Here is a 22,058-nt window from a genome sequence, read left to right on the forward strand (position 1 = left end):
TGACTGTTTTTCTCTGTTTTTAGTCTTTGTACTGATTTTAATTGATTTCAGAAGAGAGTAGAATAGAAATAGATTTTACCCATAATAACTTGTGTTAAATTTCTTAAAGGGATTACAAAAAACACTCAAATTTACTCTGATTCTCAATTTGCTTTTCTCTAAGTAGTAGAAAGTCTAAATCAGAATTGAGGTTGAGAACAATTATTGCTAACACTAAAGAAAATTGTAGTATATACATTGTACCTGTTATTTTCTAATATGATTTTTTCCTTTCATTGTGTAGTCACTTTTTTCAGTATGTTATCTAAGTATGAAAAAATTTGTATTTTGCCCTCAGTCTTAAATTGTTCCACTTTCTTGGCTATTTTTGTGACATTTGCAGACTCATTTTGAATTCCATATGCCTTTTTCTGAATGCCTATCTCAAGAAAGCTTGCCTTAGGGAAGACAAAATCAATAACATTGAGATAAATATTAACTTTAGAATAAACACAATCCTCTTACCCTTTGCCATAAATTCATATTTCTTTGTATAACTTTCTTAGCTTCTGGATGAGATTACATTCTTCAGATATCTATTACACTGACATTTATGCAAATTCTGTCAAAATTTAACTTGTCAATTGATTTTTTTCGAATACTGTTGTTTTTATGTAACCAGACGTCTATTTACTCATTCATTCTTTCCTACAGATATTTCTGTGTACCACATGAGCTCTGAGAATGCTTTCAGACTGGCTTTGGGATGGACATTTATGGTTTTTATTACATGCAGCTCTATTCTGCTGGCAAAGTCCTTTCATATCAACATTTCATTTATTCATCATAAGAGGTATTATCCTCATTTTTTTTCCATAGGAAACTGAAGTAAAGAAAGTGGTAGCTATTTACTGAGGGACATGAAGAATAAGCAGCAAAATTTAAACTACAAATGATTATCCTGGCTCTTCCATATTGACACACCCAAACATCACACTAGTATACACATAGCAAGGTTTCAAAGCCCCAAAGATATTGAGTGAATCATTCAAAACAGGGATAAAGTCACACTCACCCAAGTGATATAATTTGAGTTCTCCATGGCCATCTGCTTAGCTCACTGTACTTTGGATACCATATTGTTTTCCTTGTAGTACAGTTTCCTTTCTTATTGGCAGACTCTCTGTCATGCTCAGGGTTAGGTTCCAGCCCCAGCTGATGTCTGAGAGGAGTGGGTTCTTGGGGGCTGGGAGCTGGAAGAACACTCGAGAGACAGCAAGTAAATGAGACATGCCTTTATTCAGCAGCTCTCTCAGCAGCAGCTCTCGTACACTGTCTGCTCTGTGTTGGCTGCTTGCTCCAGCTGCTCCTACACACAACTACATGGCCGACTCTCCCCTTCAGGGTCAGTAGCTTAACTCTTTCTCTCTCTGGACACAAATATGCCTCTACAGTATCAGCAGGACAATTATTCTTTAATGGACAATAGTGGCATAGGGCCAAGGGATGGCCTTCCCATGTTATGTCTACATGGCTGTAATAACAAGTGGAGTTATAGGCTTGCACTCTAAACTTGCTGAGTCACACAGGATGTTTACCTTGGCCTATGCCCAGATGGCCACAGTGAAGCCATGTTTCTTATTCTTCTTTCTTAGTTTCTGTGACCCTAATTCCTCTGGCATCTCCTGTGTATTGTTGCTCTGTCTCCTATTTTTATTTATTCCTCCTCTGACCATTCTTTCAATAGCAGGTTTACCCTCGGCATTATTTTAGGACTTCTCTCTCTTCACTCTATTCATTTACCTAGAGGAAATGTAAGCATTACTCTTTTAATCAGCGTTCCATTGCAAATAACAGAAACCACTTTATTTAAGTGGAAAGAGGTTTAATTCAGGAAATTAGATGCCATAAATCATTGGACAGTCTACAGCTGTGCTGTCCAATATGGTATTCACTGACTACATGTGGTCATTTACATTTAAATTAATTAAAATTAAATAACATTAAAATTTAGGCCAGGTACACTGGCTCATGCCTGTAATCCAAGCCCTTTAGGAGGCTGATGCAGGAGGATTGCTCAGGAGTTCAAGACCAGCCTGGGCAACATAGTGAGACCCTGTCTCTATTTTCTATTTTTAAAAATTAAAAAAAAAAAATCAATTAAATTAAAATTCAATTCCTCAGTTACAATAGTCACATTTCAAATGATTAATAGTCATGTGTGTTTAGTGGCTGCCATATTAGGAAACACAGATTCACAAAACAACTTCCTCATGACAGAACGTTCTATTGGGCAGTGCTGGCTTAGAGGATCAAGTTCTAGGTTCAGCTTATTGCAATTATTCTCAGAACATGACAGAACTTGTTCACTAGGGGACCTACTACCTCTGCCATGATCAGCAAGGAAGGGAAACAGGAAGCCAATACCACAGCTAGTGACTCCAGGGCCATGTGACCTCTGCATAATCTTTGCCAGTAGAATGAATGTCCCATGCCCTGTCTCTTGACACACATTAAACTAAAGACTAGAATCTGGGACTTCTGCTGCAACCAACACAAAAAACCAGCTACACTCTTAATTGGGCTTGCCAACAGGAACACCAGGGGGAGCAGAAGTGCGTCACTCCCTTATAAGGAAGAATTCTGCTGCCAGACCTCATGAGGATCATCTGATCAGTGGAATCTATGTCATGCATGAAGCCTAAGCTATAAAAGGATCTGTTAAATGTGCCTTTAGGGTTTCAGTCTCCAGCTTAAGGGATACTACAGGGATAACAAAGTAAAGTTGAGTGAGCCCATCTTTATCATCTGCCACAATTTCCAGGTGCTCTTGTTTGATGATAAACATGTTTTTATTTTTAGTCTTTTTCTCTCTTACAGGTAACTGACACATGTATCTAACTGCCACCCAGATGTCTCCCCATGGTTATCTCATACTCAGAGTTCAAATGTGAACTCTTCTTTCATCCAAATCTTCTCCCCATCATGTGCTTTATCTTACCGAATGATTAACTATTGAGGCCCAAACAGGGGCTTTACCTGTATGTTTCCCTTTCCTTGAAACTCTTCATCTAGTCAGCAGGTCCTGTTGACTCCTTCTCCCAGTCTCTGGAGACCTTCCACATACCTTCATCATCATTGCCTCTGCCCCAGCTGAGAATTCATCATCTTCAACCTCTTTTACTGATTACCAGCCTATTTCTGACCCAGCTCTAGAGGGTAAAATTTGAGTCAGATCATTTCTTGCTTAAAATCCTTTAATGGCCTGTAAGATCCTATAGATTGTGGCCTCTCCTCTGAATTGATTTCCTGTTGATCTCCTTGTTCATTCAGTTGATCTTGTTGATTCTATTCAACCTGCATTGGCCTAGGTGTCCCCTCTTTAAGATATTTATACAGGCCTGGAGTATTTTTTTCACACTTATACACCTGTCTGCTCCTGCAACTCTTGTAATTCTTTATTCATATGTAGTCCTCTTAGTCTTCTCAGCAGGGCTTTCTTTGACCTTTCAGAATTGCAACTCCTTCTCCATTATTCCTTTTCCTTGTGATATGGTTTAGCTGTGTCCCCACCCAAATATCATCTTGAATTCCCATGTATTGTGGGAGGGACCCAGTGGGAGGTAACTGAATCATGGGGGCAAGTCTTTCCTGTGCTGGTCTCATGATAGTGAATAAGTTTCAAAAGATCTGATGGTTTTAAAAAGGGTAGTTTTCCTGCACAAGCTCTATTCTCTTGTCTGCTTCCATGTGAGACACGCTTTTCACCTCTGCCATGATTGTGAGAACACCCCAGCCATGTGGAACTGTAAGTCCATTAAACCTCTTTTCTTCTGTAAATTTCCAAGTTTCCGGTATGTCTTTATCAGAAGCATGAAAACAGACTAATACACCTCGCTTTTACTTTCTCATGGCACTTATCCTCATCTGATATAATCTATATATTTGTACATTTTAATCTATTGATTTATTGTTTGTTTTCTTAATAAGAGGGTAAACCATGAAAACAAGGATTTTTCTAGTTTTGTTTACTCTTTAATTCCAGGATTTAAAACGGTGCTTGTAAGAAAGTGGACACTCAAAACAAAGTGAACTAAAAAAGACAAAAATGTTGTTCAATATGAGAATATGCAAAAGATGTACTTATTTTGTGGCCTTCTGGGACATTTTAAGTAAATGAAAAATATTAAAAGCAAACACATGTATAAGAATAAAATGCATTAAATTGATTAATCCCCTTCCACCACCACTCCCACCTCCCGCTCCAACATACATCTCTTTCTCTCTCTCATCTATTTGCCAACCTACCTTCATAATACACATGGTATCACTGGAAGTGGTGGGGATGAAGACACGCACCAGCCTCTGGGTAATGCATAGACCCTGTACTCCTCTAGCACTCTAGGTCAGCAGGCCACACACAATGATGACAATTCAGCTTGGCAGACTATTGACTTTTTTTAAAATCTGCCCTGCCCTTAACTATGACTTTGAAGAGAATACTTACTGTCTTTCTTTTTGTTGAGACCTACTAGACCTTTTATGAAGGTCAATACTACTGAAGATAGATCAGATAAATCAAATTCTTAACCTTTGATCTGATGAACCCACTATATATTACAGCCTTTATGTATGTTTTATACTCTATTGAACTTTATAATCTTTGCCACCTATACTTAAAATACATTAACAATATAATTTTCCATAATAGAGACTGCCCACACATAAATTATTTGGAATTCTTCTGCAAGGGATATTTACTTCTTTTTCCCAATTTACTTATTTATGTAATGATTTATGTAATCATTTATGTCAATGTGAACTCACAGATACATATTTTTATACCTTGTGTTATAATGCAATACTAATTCATTTGTTTTGCTTCTTAAATTTTTCAGCTGGCCATTGGAAACTCTTTCACTTGGCTTCTGTGTCCTTTTGACATATTCCCATTAGTGAGAGAGAGAGTGTGTGTGTGTGTGTGTGTGTGTGTGTGTGGTGTGTGTGTGTGTGTGTGTGTATGTTTTAGCAATTTCCTGTTTTCCCTGCTTTCTGGTACCATAAGATACTCCAGGCTCATCTTACATATTTCCTGCCTCAATATTAGAATCAGTCATTTCTACAAAAGCCCTTTGTTTTGTTTTACTTTGTTGTGTTCATTGCCTCTTGGCCCTCTCAGCCAACAGGGCAAGAAAATATATATGTGATAATATACATATATATTCACTTATGTCTATATCGAGCTAATAATGAGTTCAAACGGATGCTGTCAACATTAACCATATATTTCTTTTCACTGCTTTATATTCCATGATTTGCATAAGGCTTCTGCACAAGGTACACAACAAACAAGTATAAACAAATAAGTGAATAAGAATATCTTCTTTGTTTTCTTCCTACTTCTGAGCTCCTGTGTTGATTCTTCTTCTTGCATATTAAATTTAGGTGTTGTCTAACTACTTTTTGTGTAGATGAAACTGATGTATGGTGCTTACTTGTATGGATGTACTTTGTGGTCTAAGATTACATATATGTATATGTGATATACACCTACGTGTGTGTGTGTGTGTGTGTGTGTGTATACACAGCAACCTCCCATGAAACTCACAGCAACTTCTGGCCTCAAACACTTTCATTTTTATATATGAGGGCTTTTAGCTTGGCTTCACTTGTCTACTTTTGTAATTTATTGTCCATCTTTTTCCTCTTCCCTCAGCCTAGAACAATCTATCCTAAACGTACATGTGGTGGTAGCTTGGATTTCACTCCTCAAAACCTCAAAAATTTTGCCTAAATCTCAGTGTCCTCTTTATTCCACTATGAGTATAGGCTTTTGACAAAATCCAGAAAGATTTGAATAGAATTTTCACTCTGATAAATCCATGCTCAAAAGCAGTAGGCTCAGAATAGTCTAATAATAGAATGGGCAAAAAGGCAAAGTAGGGAAATAGTAATGAAAATGCACTGGCCCTATGTAGAATTTGTTTCTATACCATAAATTCCAGTATTCTCTATCTCTTTTGTCCATCCCTGACTTTCATGTCCCACAGACACTTTCCAGTTTGCACATAGATGAAGAGATCTTTCATGAAATAATCTTTCTTCTTGTCTTTCTCTGCTGCAAATTATCTTTCCCACCACTGCCAGTTACATCTTTGTTTTATTATTATACTTTAAGTTCTGGGGTACATGTGCAGAATGTGCAGGCTTGTTACATAGGTACACACGTGCCATGGTGGTTTGCTGCATCCATCACCCTGTCATCTCTATTAGGTATTTCTCCTAATGCTATCCCACCCCAATCCCCCCACCCCCAGCTATCCCTTTCCTAGTCCCCCATCCCCGACAGGCCCCAGTGTGTGATGTTCCCTTCCCTGTGTCCATGTGTTCTCATTGTTCAACACCCACTTATGAGTGAGAACATGTGGTGCTTGGTTTTCTGTTCTTGAGTCAGTTTGCTGAGAATGATAGTTTCCAGCTTTATCCATGTCCCTGCGAAGGACATGAACTTATCCTTTTTTATGAAGTTACTGCTGTCGACTAAATGTTTTTTATGTTCTGCTCTCCCCCCAAATCCATATGCTGAAATCCTAACCCCAATGTGATGATATTAGGAGGTGGGGCCTTTGGTAGCTGATTAGGTTATTTGGTCAAAGCACTCATGAATGGGAGTAGAGCTGTTATTATAAAAGGGACCCCAGAGAGCTTCCTCATTCCTTTTACTGTGTGAGGCCACAGCAAGAAGACCTATATCTATGAACCAGAAAGTGGGCCCTTACCAGATGCTGAATCTGCTGGCACCTTGATCTTGGACTTTCCAGTCTCTAGAACTGTGAAAATAATAAATTTCTGTTGTTTATAAGCCACCCAATTTATGATATTCTCTTATAGCCTCCCAATTAAACTAAGACAGTTATTGATTCAATTTTAAGAAAAACCTGTCTTCATATGAAAACACGTAAATAAACATGGTTTTTCAATTGGCCAATGACCTTTCCTACTTTGTGGATTGTCTCTTAATATTCCTTGACAAATTTTCTGTTTTAAATTTACTTTCTGTCTTTTTTTATTGATTAGTGAATATTTTACATGCAATCTGGATACCAACCCTTTGTTAGCTTTATGTGTTGCAAATGATCTCTCATTCTGCAGCTTTGTATTTCTACTTTCTATATAAATTTCGAATTTAGTGTGGTTTAATATATCAATATTTTAATTTAGGGTATATATACATTTTATGAATTGTCTAAGAATTCCTTACTATTTTGATTTACAGACTTGAAGCTATTTTCCTACATTTTCTTCCAAATTGTAAAATTTTGTTTTCCCCAATAGATCATTAAGGCACATAAAATTAATATTTTTGTTTGGCATGAGTCTATTTCTTGTCTCCCTCTTCTGTTCTAATGATCTTTTTCTCTGTCCTTATGAGAACACAAAATAGCTTAAACATAAACCTTGATTTTCTTCAAAATATTCTTGTCTCTATTGGACCTTTTATTTCCATATGATTTAATATTATGAACTTTACGTGAATCATTCATTATATGTCCATGTAAAGTCTTACTGGTATTTTAATTGAAATTACATTGATTTCGAGTTTGATTTGGAGAAAATTAAATGTTGATAGTGAGTCTTTCAAACCATGAGCATTGTATATCTCTACATTTATTAAGTTTTTTCATCTTCAAAAATTTTGGTAATATTTTTGCAGAAGTTTCATACATCTTTTAAAAACTTTATTCCAATATAATGAATAATTTTTATGTAAATGACAGTGGATAATCTTATATTAAATAGGTTTTACTTGAATATAGGAATGCTATTTAGTTTTCTATGTTGATCCTGTATTCAGACCTCTTAGTAAATTCTCTTCCTAATTCTGATATTTGGTTCCTTGCATGTCTTTGATTTTGTATGTAGACCATTGTATAAAGTAATTTAGGTTCTACTATATGCCAAGGAAATTATGCTACAGGGGCTAAGATAACTAAAGGATGAATTTACAGTAAGGAGTTTGGAGGAAGGCAGTTTCAAGATGGTATAGTGACTCAGTGGTTTCACTGAAGACCAGACTTCTAACTTCATGCTCACTCATTCTGGCAGTATTACTTTCATCCTCATTATTACAAGATGGCCACTGTGCTGTCAGGCATAAAGTCACCATTTCATTCAGGAAGAAAATGGAAGGCCTCTTTGACCCCTCCCTCACCCTATTCTTCCACCTGGAGGGGTTGCACTCTGTATAAGACCTTTTCTCCCCTTGTTTTAACTTTCACTGATGTCACTTCCTGTGTTGTGAGGCGCTTTCTTGTTCAGCTGCTGGCAACACATTTTCCCAGGCAACACCTAATAATAGCTCTACCCAATTCCAGACTGCCTGCTGTGTAAATGGTCCAATTATCCTTCCAAAGCTAGGGTTCTTCTTCTTCTTCTTTGCTCAGTGGAAAAGGAAACAGAGGCAGATAGACTCATAGAGAAAACTCGTATCTCATAGATAAAAACTGAATCTCTGTGTTGTGACTGATTTAAAAAAAAAAGGTACTTTTAACTTTTACTATTGACTGTGTAATATTTGTTGTCATTTTTGGTAGATATCCTTAATCATTATAAGACAGTTTACTTCTTGTGTAAATTTGCAAAGTTTTTATTGGAAATAAATATTAAATTTTACTGAATACTGTTTGTACCTTTAACTGACTTTAAACATGGCTTTTCTTACTTTTTTGTTAACCTAAATTTATATTCCTTGTTAAAAGTTTTCAACTATTTTTTAGATGGTTATGATTATATGTGAGATTGACCATGAGTTTGATTTTCTTGTATTGTTTATATTTTGCTTTGATATTACAGTTATTCTAGTCTAATTTAAAGAGATATATATTGTTTCTTCTTTTTCTATTCCCTGAAAGAGTGTTACATTTGGAAATCATATTTCCTTGAATGTTTAGTCAAATTTTCCTGTAAACAGTATGAGTGAATATTTTCTTAGTTATTAACAGAAGTTATTTAGTAGTCAAGCATCTATACAAGTATTTATATGCTTTTGATTCAATTTTATGTTATTTTTATAGGAAGTTGTATTTCATTTTCAAAATTTTTTGAATATTCTCCAAAGTATATGAATATTATTTACTTTATTAAAAATCATTTTAAGTCATACACATCTAAAAAGTACCTGAGACTTAAATGTACCACACAATAATTATACCAGTATCACTCATGTTATCACCACTTATGTCAGGAAATAGGATATTGAAAGTATCTTGGAAATTCTCCTCTATGTTTCTTTCAGATAACATCTTTCTCCCACTTAAATGCAACCAGCATTTTGATTTTTATGGTAATTATGTCCCTGCAGTTTTTATTTTTACCTCCTGTATGAGCAATAGAGTTCAGTTTGGCTTATTTTTGAACCTTCAAAATAGAACTATACTATGCAGACTCTTACATATCAAGTCTTTTGCTCAACATTAGGTCTGAAATACTCATCCATGTTGACATACTGCAGGTTCATTTTGGTATATAATGTTCTCTTTAAAGTTCAGTCAAAAAATTGTCTTTAAATTTCCACTATGATTATTCTTTGACCAGGGATTATTAGATGTATATTTCCTTAGTCCAGAAATACAGAGATTTTCTAGTTTTCTTTGTATTACTGAATTTAGCAAAATTTCATTATGGTCAGAGAGCATACATTGAATGATTTCAACCTTTTATATCTGTTACTTGTTTTATCTCTTATTAATGGCCAATTTTTATAAAAGTTCATTTTATGGTTGAAAAGAATGTATAATCCACAATCATTGTTAATTTATCTATTATTTAAATTAAACTTATACTTTAAAAAGTCTATTCTATCAATAGATTTGTTAAAAATATTTCTAATTTAATTACAGAAGTATTTGTTTTTTCCTTGTATTTCTGTCAATTTTGTTTTTTGTCATTTTTGCATCATTTATTTAAAGGAAATTTGATGAGGTGAATACCAATTTAAAATAGTTAAATTTTCCTGGTTCATAGACCTGTTTATCTTTCTCAATTAATCTTTCATGTCTTTAAAGAAGTCATTTTTATCAATCATATTCTTTATCTTTAAGCTTTTTGCCTTAAAGGTTATTTTGTCTGTAATCAGTAGAGAAATACTAGCATTCTTTTGGACAGTACTTGCTTGGTTAATCTTTTTCCTTTCAAAATTTCTGTACTATTCTATTTTACAAGTGTCTGTCATTGATATCATGTAGTTTTAAAAAATGTAATCTGACAATTACTGACTTTTTGTTGGAACACACACAGAGCTTACATTCAAGGAAATTAGTGATAATATATTTTAAGTTATATATTAACATATATTATTTCTGTATTTTATAAAATTCCAAATATATTACTATTATTATTTACAGTAAATATAAATAATGTTTATTAGGAATCGTTGGGGTTCTAGAATCCTGTTTTGATGTCTCTCAATTCTGAAAAATCCTCAGTTCACACATGCACATGTACTATATTCATAGTACTTATTGACAAAAAGATTTTTCAGAGTAGACATTTAGCTATACCAATATTATGCTTTTTGGTATGCAAATTGTCTCATCTTGGCCAATAAAAATCACTCTCTTGAAGCACCTGCATGCACGTACATGACTTTTTTTTTTTTTTGAGACAGAGTCTTGCTTTGTCACCAGGCACCAGGCTGGAGTGCAGTGGCCCCTCTAGCTAATTTTTGTATTTTTAGTAGACGGGGTTTCACCATGTTAGCCAGGATGGTCTTGATCTCTTGATCTCCTGATTTGCCTACCTCAGCCTCCCAAAGTGCTGGGATTTTAAGAACATAGCGGTATTATTTTTAGCAACATGATATTGAACATAGCTTACAATTTTCTTGAAGGCTTCCTTGTCCACAAGATATATTTCACTGTAGACACAGTTTTAAATTCATTTGAAATATTTTCTCTGAGATTATAGTATTATCTAGATATATAGCTAGATCCATTTATTGTATTTTATTTTCAAATTTAACAATCACTTTTTGCATTTTCATTTAATTTAATTTTACATTTTATAGTATTTCTGAAATTTGTAAGTTTTTGACTTTTAAAGTGACCATTTAGAAAATATTTCCTGTATTTTTTAAGGTACCACAAATATAATCTGATTCTGTGGAGTAGTGTTTTACAAATGTTTATTAGATCAAGCCCACTGATGGGATTGTTCAAATTTTCCATGCAGGTTTCTGTAAAGGTCACATTTCCACGACTGATTTTCTTTAACTGGCCTTCTAGAGAGGGATTGCGCCTCCTGTGAAGCTCCTTATAAACCAGCCAAATCCAACCACTTAAGGCAACAATTTCTGGCCAACCACAAAAATTGAATCCCCGTTCCCTGATAGTGCCAAGGAAGCAAGCAGCGGATTTACCACACCAGTATTTATCTAGCCATGATTTATTTACCACACCAATGTTTATCATCAGTGTTCATGGCTAGATAAACATTGGTGTGGTAAATCCTGATGCTTGCTTCCATACTAAATAGCAGCATCTTCAAGACTGGGACACCAATTCCTAGTCATACCAAGGATGGGCTTATCTTCCAATAACAACAAATACAAATGTGGAGACGTCAGGAAGATGGGCTGGATCCGCATTCTGTTACATTATATTGCTATTATATCACAACCCATGATAACACCAGGGGAATAGTTAATAGCTTTTAAAAAGGAGGCACCTAGAAACCTTCTTGCCCAAGTATCAAGATCTCTGCTGTAGTTTTACTCTGGCACTGCTAAATTGCTCTATGCTGCTAATCTTATTATGACCAAAACAGGATATACAAGTCTGCTATGGATCTGTCTTCCTGAGTTTTCCTCCAGTGAATGCTGATCCCGCAGACCTTGTGCAGGTGCTACCTGGTCATTTGCCCTTGTTTTCATGACATTTGCTAATTTATTGCCACTTGATCAAACAGTTACCTAAAAATATCACATAAATTATCCTTCTGTTATATTGATTAGTAATTTACTTTTTAGTGCACAACTGGGCCAAATAAGCATGTCTTAGAGTTACTGCCTTGGTGGGGATTTGGGGTTCTGACAGATGCAGTCATTGTTACAGCAGGTGGTTTGGCTCAGTCCCTAGAAGTGATTAGTGAGACTAACCTGCCTGTCTAGCTCCAGCTCATAGGAATAGAGATTTTCAGTGATTTTTTAGCCTTTTTTAACATGTTGTAGGGCTTGCCTAGCTTCTAGCTTCCAACAGTGATCCTGTCTCTGGCCAATCATTTCCTGCAATGCCATTTTGGTTTCCTTTAACTTCTAGATGCCAAATTCCTTACTGCCTACTTCTGTACGAACACACTAGTAAACTCATAGAGTATCTCCTGCAAAACAATGTTAATGTGGCTTTTCTTATTTATTTTATTTATCCAATTTTTTTTTTTTTTTTTTGGTTTGGAATAGAGGAGGTTTTTAAGCCAAAACCCCAGTAATCCATATTGACCTTTTTGTAAATGTGCATAATTGACTTTATACAAATTCTAGGCATAAAGTCTTTTTTTAAATAATTTTTTATCACTTGAATGTTGTCAGCTTTAAATTGTTTATTTTGTTGCCTTATCATCAGATTTCTTTATGCGATTTGGAATTTTAATTTTGTCTTGAGAGAGGGGCTGTCCACTTACTCATTTGTTTTACTTTCCTTATGTTCACCCTTCACTGTCTGTTAGGTTTGTGACTACCTTCACTAGGCTTCTGAGGCCCTGCTCCAGAAGTAGGTCTTATACTGGTGACTAGGGCATTCATACCACAGTTATTTTCTAGATCCAGCAACTGAGTGAGTTGGTATTTAGGGCTAGCCTTGACTGAAGTTATCTCTTTTCCTCCTAACAGGGTATATAAACTTCAACCCCGAGTAGCCACTGAAAATCTTCCACTTACTATTTGGGAGGAAGAATTCTGTCACAGTCTTTGGATGCATGCAGTGACACCTAATCTGACCCCCTATTACACTATAGGAGACAAAGGGACATCTGCTATTATACTATAGGGGACAAAGTGATATCTGCTGCTACTTATTTTATTACTAAGGGTTTGCTATCATCATCAATTTATTTCTGTGTACCTGATTCCAAAGAGCTGTTTATCTTGATTTGAATGCAATGATTGTTAAACAATTGAACACACTTATTGCTATACATTTGGAATATCTTGTGCCATAAAGTAAAGAGTGCTCAAACATGATGAGAACTTTTCAGTAGGATAGAGAAGACAGCTCAAAGTGATTTACACAGGCCAACATTGGGTCAATTTAACATCAAAATAAGTAACAATAATAATAGATTAAAAATAGTTGACGGGCATGGTGGTTCATGCCTATAATCCCAGCACTTTGGGAGGCCGAGATGGGCAGATCCCTTGAGGTCAGGAGTTCAAGACCAGCCTGGCCAATATGGCAAAACCCCATCTCTACTAAAAGTACAAAAATTAGCCAGACATGGTGTCAGGTGCTTGTAATCCCAGCTACTTGGGAGGCTGAGGCAGGAGAATCACTTGAACCTGGGAGGTGGAGGTTGCAGTGAGCCAAGATTGAGTCATTGCACTCTACCCTTGGTGACACAGCAAGACTCCATCTCAAAAAAAAAAAGTTGAATAAAATAAAAACCCATGAGTTTTTAGTGATATCAATAAGTAAATTAACAAGGAAATAACAGAATGCCAACTACTAACTGCAAAAGGAATGATGAAATTTTAAAATCACTATTGGAAAGAGAGAAAGATATAATAAATACAATAAAATGTTAATTGTGGAATTTGGGTAAAGGATATTCAGATGTTATTTGTTCTACTCTTGTGACATTTGTCTTACTTTGAAATTATTTCAGTATAATAGTTTCAATATAATATAATATATTAAAACTGAAATTATTTCACTATAATAGTTCAATATAATATATAATCATATATTAAAACTGTCTCAAATTGTGTTGCTTTAAGAAATGCTGAAACAATTCAAAATTAGAAAATATATGTACATAAATATAAATCAAATCAATATGTTTAAGGAGGAAATAAATACAAATATCTGAAATTTAATAAAAATGTTAAGTAAAATTTTATGTTCATTTGTTTAAAAATACCTTAATTAAGTGGAAATAGAAGCTACATATTTATAAAGGTATCATCTCAAAGAGAAATTTAGCCTTATGAATGTAATAAAACATGAAACCTTTTCATTAAATTTAATTTTAAAAATGAGTATCCACCTTCATCATAGGTTTTAAACTATATTTATAAATATTGTTTCTTCAGTATTATAAGAGAAATATTGAAAAGATTTTGAAAAACATTATTTTCATAAGATATTATCTCGAGAAGCAAAGATAGGCAATAGGAAAACTATTTGGAGTTTTCATTTATTAAACAAAAATCAGTGCCATTCTGTATCTACCCAGGTAATTGCTTTAAAATATGTTGAAAAATAAACCATGGTAAAAATAGGATGTGGCCTTTGAGTTATTGAGGAATTTTAAATTTTTGGAAGATGGAGAGCAGATAAAAATTTATTTTACAAACAAAATAGATGAGTTGAGGAAAACAGATGTGAATACATACAGAAATGCTGTAGTGAAGTTTGGTTTCAATTGGCCTGAAAGAACTGTTAGAACCAGCTATGAATGAGTAGGGAGGTAGGGAGAAAGAGTGCAAAAACTGCAAGTATTAGAAGAAGATTTTACAGTGACCCCTTTCTCTGCCCTCCACAACTCCAGCACCTGAAACTGTGGGCAGCCTGATGTTGAATCCCAGATAGTCTATGGATGGACCAGAGAGCATCAGAGTCAAAGGTACATTTTTGAGAAAAATTTTCTGGAAACCTTAGCTGCTGTGAGACTTTTTTCCCCCTTCTGTAATATGGAGTGATTCTACTCTATGTTTCTGTGGGAAGTTCACCCTGTAAATCCTGCAAAACAACAGCAGAGCTTATGTATCATATGAAGTCTGGAGACAGCAGGTCTGGTTAAATTTGGGAAGCAGAAAGCTTTGGCTCTTCGATGTAGAGGAGAGGGACATGAATATTTCTCTTGGTTTACTTGTTTGTTTGTTTTGTTGTTGTTGTTTTGACACAGGTCACAACAATGTTACCATTGCTGGAGTGCAGTGGCATAATCACGACTCACTGCAGCCTCAATTTTCTGAGCTCAAGGTAACCTCCCAGCTTAGTCTCCAGAATAGCTTGGACCACAGGTACATGCCACCATGCCTGGTTAATATTATAATTTTTATAGAGACAGGGTCTTCCCATGTTGCTCAGTCTGGTCTCGAACTCCTGAGCTCAAGTGATCCTCCCACCTCAGCCTCCCAAAATGCTGGGATTGCAGATGTGACCCATCACACCCAGCCTCATGCTCCTCTTTGAATTCTTAGAAAAGACTATGGCTCACAGGCCATACATGAGAGAATGCATGTTTACAATAAATATTTTACATTTGTGTGGTAGATTTGTTATAATTAGTTAACCAATTTTAGTACATTATTAACTAAAGTTCATAATATATTTTCTTAATTGATATCTAATGTCCTTCTTTATTCCAGGATCTCATACAAGATACCACAACATAGTTAGTCATCATGCCTCTTTACGCTCCTCTTGGCTGTTAACAGTTGCTCTGACATTCCTGGTTTTTGGTGACCTTGACAATTTTGAGGAATATTGGTCAGGTACATGGTAGAATGTCTGTCTATTGAGATTTGTGTGATGTTTTACTTGTTATTAGATTGAGGTTGTTGATTTTTGAAAGGAAAACCATTAAGGTTAAGTCTCATTTTATAACATTTAATTAAAGGCATATAAAGAAATAGTGTGCTCACTCTCTCTCTAGCTACAAAATGGATATATATATATATGTGTGTGTGTGTCGATGTTAGCTTAGATATGTGATAACCTGGAGATATATATATGTATATCCAAGATATATATATATATATATCTATACACATATATACATATATATATCTCCAGGTTATCACATATCTAAGCTAACATAAAAAGTCCATGTTAAATTATTTTGTAAATATTAAAGCTTATTTAAAATATACTTTTGACAGATTTTTTAAATCTTTATAACAAATTACTTGATATTTATTTTTTCCCAAAGAAACAATGGTTTGAAAACAATAATAAGGTTATCTATTACCTATTTATTAATGATCAGGTAGAAAAATGAGGTCATAGGGTTGATTAAATGCAGATAAGTTTAATATTAAATCCAAGAAACTTATACACTGACTTTACAAACTTTGTTGCACAAACATATCACATCATCACTAGATCAATACATTGGTCATCTTAGCTAATTTTTAATCTAGAATGGCTCAAGCATAATTTCAATAGCCTTTAAGGAAATATATTGAATAAATGAGCCACAGTGAACTGAGCTTTCTATTTTATAATATTGACAGATCTCATTATGGTTAAATGTAAGAATGTTTATATATTAACCACAATTAAATTCCAAATGAATATTATTTTAGTGTAAGCTGGAAAGTTCTAATGCCAATTAAAAAGTATAATAATTATTATTTATGTAAATTCTCAAAGCCCTTTGCTTTCATATGTTTTATTTATATTTCTATTGCCCATATTTTATAATAGTAAGATCAACCATAAGTAATACTGTGATACAAATTTATCTTTATTCTCACCTTTCATGCTCTTTCCCCAGAATTCAAGTACATTACTTTTGCCTTCTTACAATCCTGTCACTTAATAAATCTCATTCTTTGGAATTAACATTTGAGTATAAGAGAAAAGAGTGAGTTTAATGTTTTATCACTTCTGCTGAAATATTTGCTTTGAAACAGGCATGAGAAACATACCTTAATATATAATAGAATATTCTCCCTTATCCATGAGGGATACATTCCAACACCCCCAGTGGGAGACTAAAACCACAGACAATACTGAACCCAATTGCTGTGAATCGAAACATGTTTCTGTTCATGTCTTCCACCCACAAATATAATGCCTTTTCCATCTTAACTAAATACTCATCATGCACTGTGGCTATAACTTTTGCAGTTTGATGTGTGACAGCAAAACCAGCATACAGTTCTTTTTCCTTTTTCGCAATTTCATGGATAGAAGATTTGTTATGGATAGAAGATAGCTATTTGATCATGGATAGAAGATAGCTATTAAATGCATTCATGCCTGGTCCCCACTTTAGAATGTAGTAAACATTAAAACAATTTCTTGAATGAAATAATGAATAGGTGAATGACTAGGCCCATGAGAATAAGAAAATTTCAACTACTTTTGAATGAACTGTTAACAAATATAAGCCAGATTTCATGAGTAAAATGAGTTTTTAGAAGATATAGATTTAATATTTCCTAGATATGATTATTATATTTTTTCATAATACTTATTAAATGATTGGGAAAATATACAATTTGGAAATTTTAAGTATTCATTAGCATTATTTCTTTCATCTAGCCTTTTACCTGAATTTACAAGATACACGTAAATTTCCCAAATTCATTTGTTTTCCATCACAATGTTACCCTGCTCAAGTGTACTTTCATGCTTTGGTTTACTTTGCATACTTTTCCTAGAATTCCCTTTTCTAGTTACATTCAATAAAGATTGAGGATACTTTTTGTTAATATAACCCCTGCCATGAAGCTCGTCTACTACAAACCTCAATGAGTTTCACTTTTATTTGAATTCTTAGAGCATTTTATCATTAAACTGTGTGTTATCTTGCAGTTTATTTTTTACATAATTTATTATTATTTTTCATCCTTTAGCCAGTATGTTTTGTATTATTTTGAAATAATTATAATCATTGTACATGCATAACTTTTGTAGTTTAAGAAAGCAATGGTATAAAAATATTTTTAGCTTTAACATTGCAAATAATGTAATTTTTATAATATTAAGGGTAAAAGGTATGTGGATGATCTGCCATAAATTCCTGAAAGTATATTAATCTGTTTAAATAACATAATTTGCCAATGTGCCTCTCTGCTTCCAAATCCTAGAAGCCAACCAAATGTTAAGTTTCTCGAAAGCAATAATGTTTTCATCTTTTTAAACCCAGTGTTTACCACAATGCTGATATTTGGTGTTGCTTAATAAGCATTACTACATTTTTTAAGGGAATGAGTGATGAAAGAGGATTCTGTTGTGGGGATTATGTGCTCACACCAGAAGGCCATCTGCTTTCATAATACAAAAAAAAAAAAAAAAATCACCAATGTTCATGAAAAACTGTTTTCTAAATGAAAAAGTTATTAAAGACTTCCTTTTATCACTTCTCAGATGACCTTTAGACACTGATAATTACTGGGAGAAACACAATTTGGGCACATGATACAATTGTTTTGAGAGGTAAGATTATAGGCTAAATGTGGGAGATACAGTCAGTGTACCACCAAGAATAATAATACAACCCACTCATCAGATTCCAAAAATATATATGCATTTTTAAAAATCTGGTAGATAAATTCATCATTAAAGGAAAATTTGCTTCCTACAGTAAGCAGAATCCTCCTCAACGTTCCTAGGAAAAGAATCCGGCCCTAGGGATGACATGCTAATCCAGGCCAATTCTAGATTCACTTCATGTCATGACAGTGAATGCAGTACAAGCTCACATGTACAGAGAATACAAATATTTCATCAGTTTCTTTCTGTTGAATTAAAAATAATCCTAGCTCTTCAGCAATATGCATAACTATAACTTTGTTGAAAGTGTTAATAGTAGTCTATCCTTTTTATTTATCTAAATCTGAGCCTCAACTTTCTTAAAAATTTGCAGCAATTATTTCTAGGAAATATATTCTTTAATAATAATAAATTATTTTTATAATGATTATTACTTCCCCTAGATACATTCATTCATTGTATTAAAAAGACACACTCAGATGTTTTTAACCATATATGAAAGAGGACAAAAAAGCCTAATCCCAAGATTTTCTAAGGGCAGGGAGCTGTCCCTAAAATCAACATTGTAAATGACATCTTTCCTTTTCTTCCACTTTCTAGCAGAAGGATTGTAACTCTGAAATGCTAGGTTGTGCCCTGGTGATTCTGTTGCCGGTAATTCTTGCAGATATCAAAAAGGGGCCCTACAGTCAAAGTTGAGCCTATTCAAACACAATGCTTTGAATTTGTGGAAAGCAGAGACTGTTTAAGAAGACCCTATTATTTGCATGATTAAAGGGAACATTTTTATAAATACCGATATATATTTGTGTGTGTATATATATATGGCTTTATTATGAATTGTTTTCCTTTATGCAGTGTTTGTCATCTTAATTTTGATGAGTTAGATAAATAATAATACAACAGTGAAAATAAATACTAACATTTCTTAAGCACTTGCTGCCATACACTATTTTAAGTATACCACAGGTGATAATTGTCACTACTACCATATACAATAGTTGCAATATTACCTCTGTTTTACCAATGAGTAATCTGATTCATTAACATGGCCAAATTTCATTGGTCAGGAACTGGCAAAACTAGAGTGGACATTCAAGCATGATAAACCCTGGAGTATCTCTTCAAAAATTTTTTTCTTTTTTTTCCCACTACCCTCATAGACCCACAATTATTCATTAATTTATTTGTTCATTCATTTTTGTTTTCATTCTTTGTTAGAATCTATTTTTTCCTACTTTTACTTAAGAGATCCTTGGGCACAGGAAGCCAAATAATATAGGATTTGCAATGTTATTTCATGGAGTGTTGCATTATATTTTATTTTTTGATAGATAAGTTTTCAAGCTTTCTGCCAGTGAATGCCACAGAGAAAGCATCTCTAAATCTCTCCTCACTGCCATCATGTCTAAATCAGAGTCTCCTAAACAGCCTAAACAGCTGAGGAATCTCTTCATCTATTTGAAGGCTGGACTTTAAAACAGCCAGTGAGTCTGAGAAGCCACTGTGAGCAATGGAGAATTCTCACTGGACTGTGCAGCAATAAGAGATCCAAATGCCCGGGAGGCTTTGGGTTTGTCACATATGCAACTGTGGAGGAGGTGGATGCAGCCTTGAATGCAAGGTCACACAAGTGGATGGAAGAGTTGTGGAACCAAAGAGGGTTGTTTTAAGAGAAGATTCTCAAACATCAGGGCCCTGCTTACCTTGTCTAAGTGGAGCAGGGCCACCTAACAGTCACTCCAGCAACAGCTGTATCTCCTCCTTCAGCTTCTCCAAATCCTTGGCCAGTGAATGCAGTGTCTGTAGCAGCAACAGGACTTGCTCGTCCAACTCCTGTTGAGTCTCTTCCTTTATCTTCTCTGACTCTTGGGCCAGTGCTGTGTTTAGCTTCATAGGAAAGGCCACCAGTTTCATATCTTGTGGCCTGCTTAAACACCGGGTGGGACTGACGGCCAGCAGCCGCGTCCTTTTCCTCAGGCGCACTAGCAGAGGGAAAAAGCCGCTTGCCGCGTCGGTTTGAAAGCGGGCATTCCTTTCTGCCCGTGGACGCCACCGAAGAAGCATCGTTAAAGTCTCTCTTCTCCCTGCGATCATGTCTAAGTCAGAGTCTCCTAAAGAGCCGGAACAGCTGAGGAAGCTCTTCATTGGAGGGTTGAGCTTTGAAACAACCGATGAGAGCCTGAGGAGCCATTTTGAGCAATGGGGAATGCTCACAGACTGTGTGGTAATGAGCGATCCAAACACCAAGCATTCCAGGGGCTTTGTGTTCGTCACGTATGCAACTGTGGAGGAGGTGGATGCAGCCATGAATGCAAGGCCACACAAAGTGGATGGAAGAGTTGTGGAACCAAAGAGAGCGGTCTCAAGAGAAGATTCTCAAAGACCAGGTGCCCACCTAACTGTGAAAAAAATATTCGTTGGTGGCATTAAAGAAGACACTGAAGAATATCACCTAAGAGATTATTTTGAACAGTATGGAAAAATTGAAGTGATTGAAATCGTGACTGACAGAGGCAGTGGCAAGCAAAGGGGCTTTGCCTTTGTAACCTTTGACGACCATGACTCTGTGGATAAGATTGTCATTCAGAAATACCATACTGTGAATGGCCACAACTGTGAAGTTAGGAAAGCCCTATCAAGGCAAGAGATGGCAAGTGCTTCATCCAGCCAAAGAGGTCGAAGTGGTTCTGGAAACTTTGGTGGTGGTCGTGGAGGTGGTTTCGGTGGGAATGACAACTTTGGTCGTGGAGGAAACTTCAGTGGTCACGGTGACTTTGGTGGCAGCCATGGTGGTGGTGAATATGGTGGCAGTGGGGATGGCTATAATGGATTTGGTAATGATGGAGGCAATTTTGGAGGTGGTGGAAGCTACAATGATTTTGGCAGTTACAACAATCAGTCTTCAAATTTTGGACCCATGAAGGGGGAAAACTTTGGAGGCAGAAGCTCTGGCACCTATGGTGGTGGCAGCCAATACTTTGCCAAACCACGAAACCAAGATGGCTATGGCGGTTCCAGTAGCAGCAGTAGCTATGGCAGTGGCAGAAGATTTTAATTAGGAAACAAAGCTTAGCAGGAGAGGAGAGCCAGAGAAGTGACAGGGAAGCTACAGGTTACAACAGATTTGTGAACTCAGCCAAGCACAGTGGTGGCAGGGCCTAGCTGTTACAAAGAAGACATGATTTAGACAAATACTCATGTGTATGGGCAAAAAACTCGAGGACTGTATTTGTGACTAATTGTATAACAGGTTATTTTAGTTTCTGTTCTGTGGAAAGTGTAAAGCATTCCAACAAAGGGTTTTAATGTAGATTTTTTTCTTTTTCTTTCTTTTTTTTTTTTTTTGCACCCATGCTGTTGATTGCTAAATGTAATAGTCTGATCGTGAAGCTGAATAAATGTCTTTAGAAAAAAAAAAAAAAAAAGGAGGCGTTTGCAGCCGTTGCTGAGCGAGCCATGAGCTTCTCACCGACTCCGCTTTCGGTCGCCATGTTGACCCTTTCCACCCCACAGACTTCCGTAGGTAGGTTTTGGTCCCAGAGATAGTAGCCGAAGGGTAAAGGAGGAGAGGGAAAGCAGAGAGTGAGCTTGGAGGTAGAAAAACTGCGCTTTTAATTCCGGCTGGCCTTTGCCACT

The 22,058-nt window shown here is 35.4% G+C and overlaps 1 protein-coding gene across 1 annotated transcript; it reads left to right on the top strand.

The window, feature by feature from the left end:
- Nucleotides 1-20,487: 20,487 nt before the first annotated feature.
- Nucleotides 20,488-21,734, top strand: LOC105725370 (heterogeneous nuclear ribonucleoprotein A1-like). Its single transcript, XM_064364414.1, has one exon. It carries the CDS (start codon nucleotides 20,515-20,517, stop codon nucleotides 21,475-21,477), a length of 963 nt encoding a protein of 320 aa, XP_064220484.1. The 5' UTR covers nucleotides 20,488-20,514; the 3' UTR covers nucleotides 21,478-21,734.
- The last annotated feature ends 324 nt before the right edge of the window (nucleotides 21,735-22,058 follow it).

Source organism: Aotus nancymaae, unplaced genomic scaffold, assembly GCF_030222135.1.
Source record: "Aotus nancymaae isolate 86718 unplaced genomic scaffold, 86718_ANA_hifiasm-v0.15.2.pri h1tg000006l, whole genome shotgun sequence".
NCBI lineage: Eukaryota > Metazoa > Chordata > Mammalia > Primates > Aotidae > Aotus > Aotus nancymaae.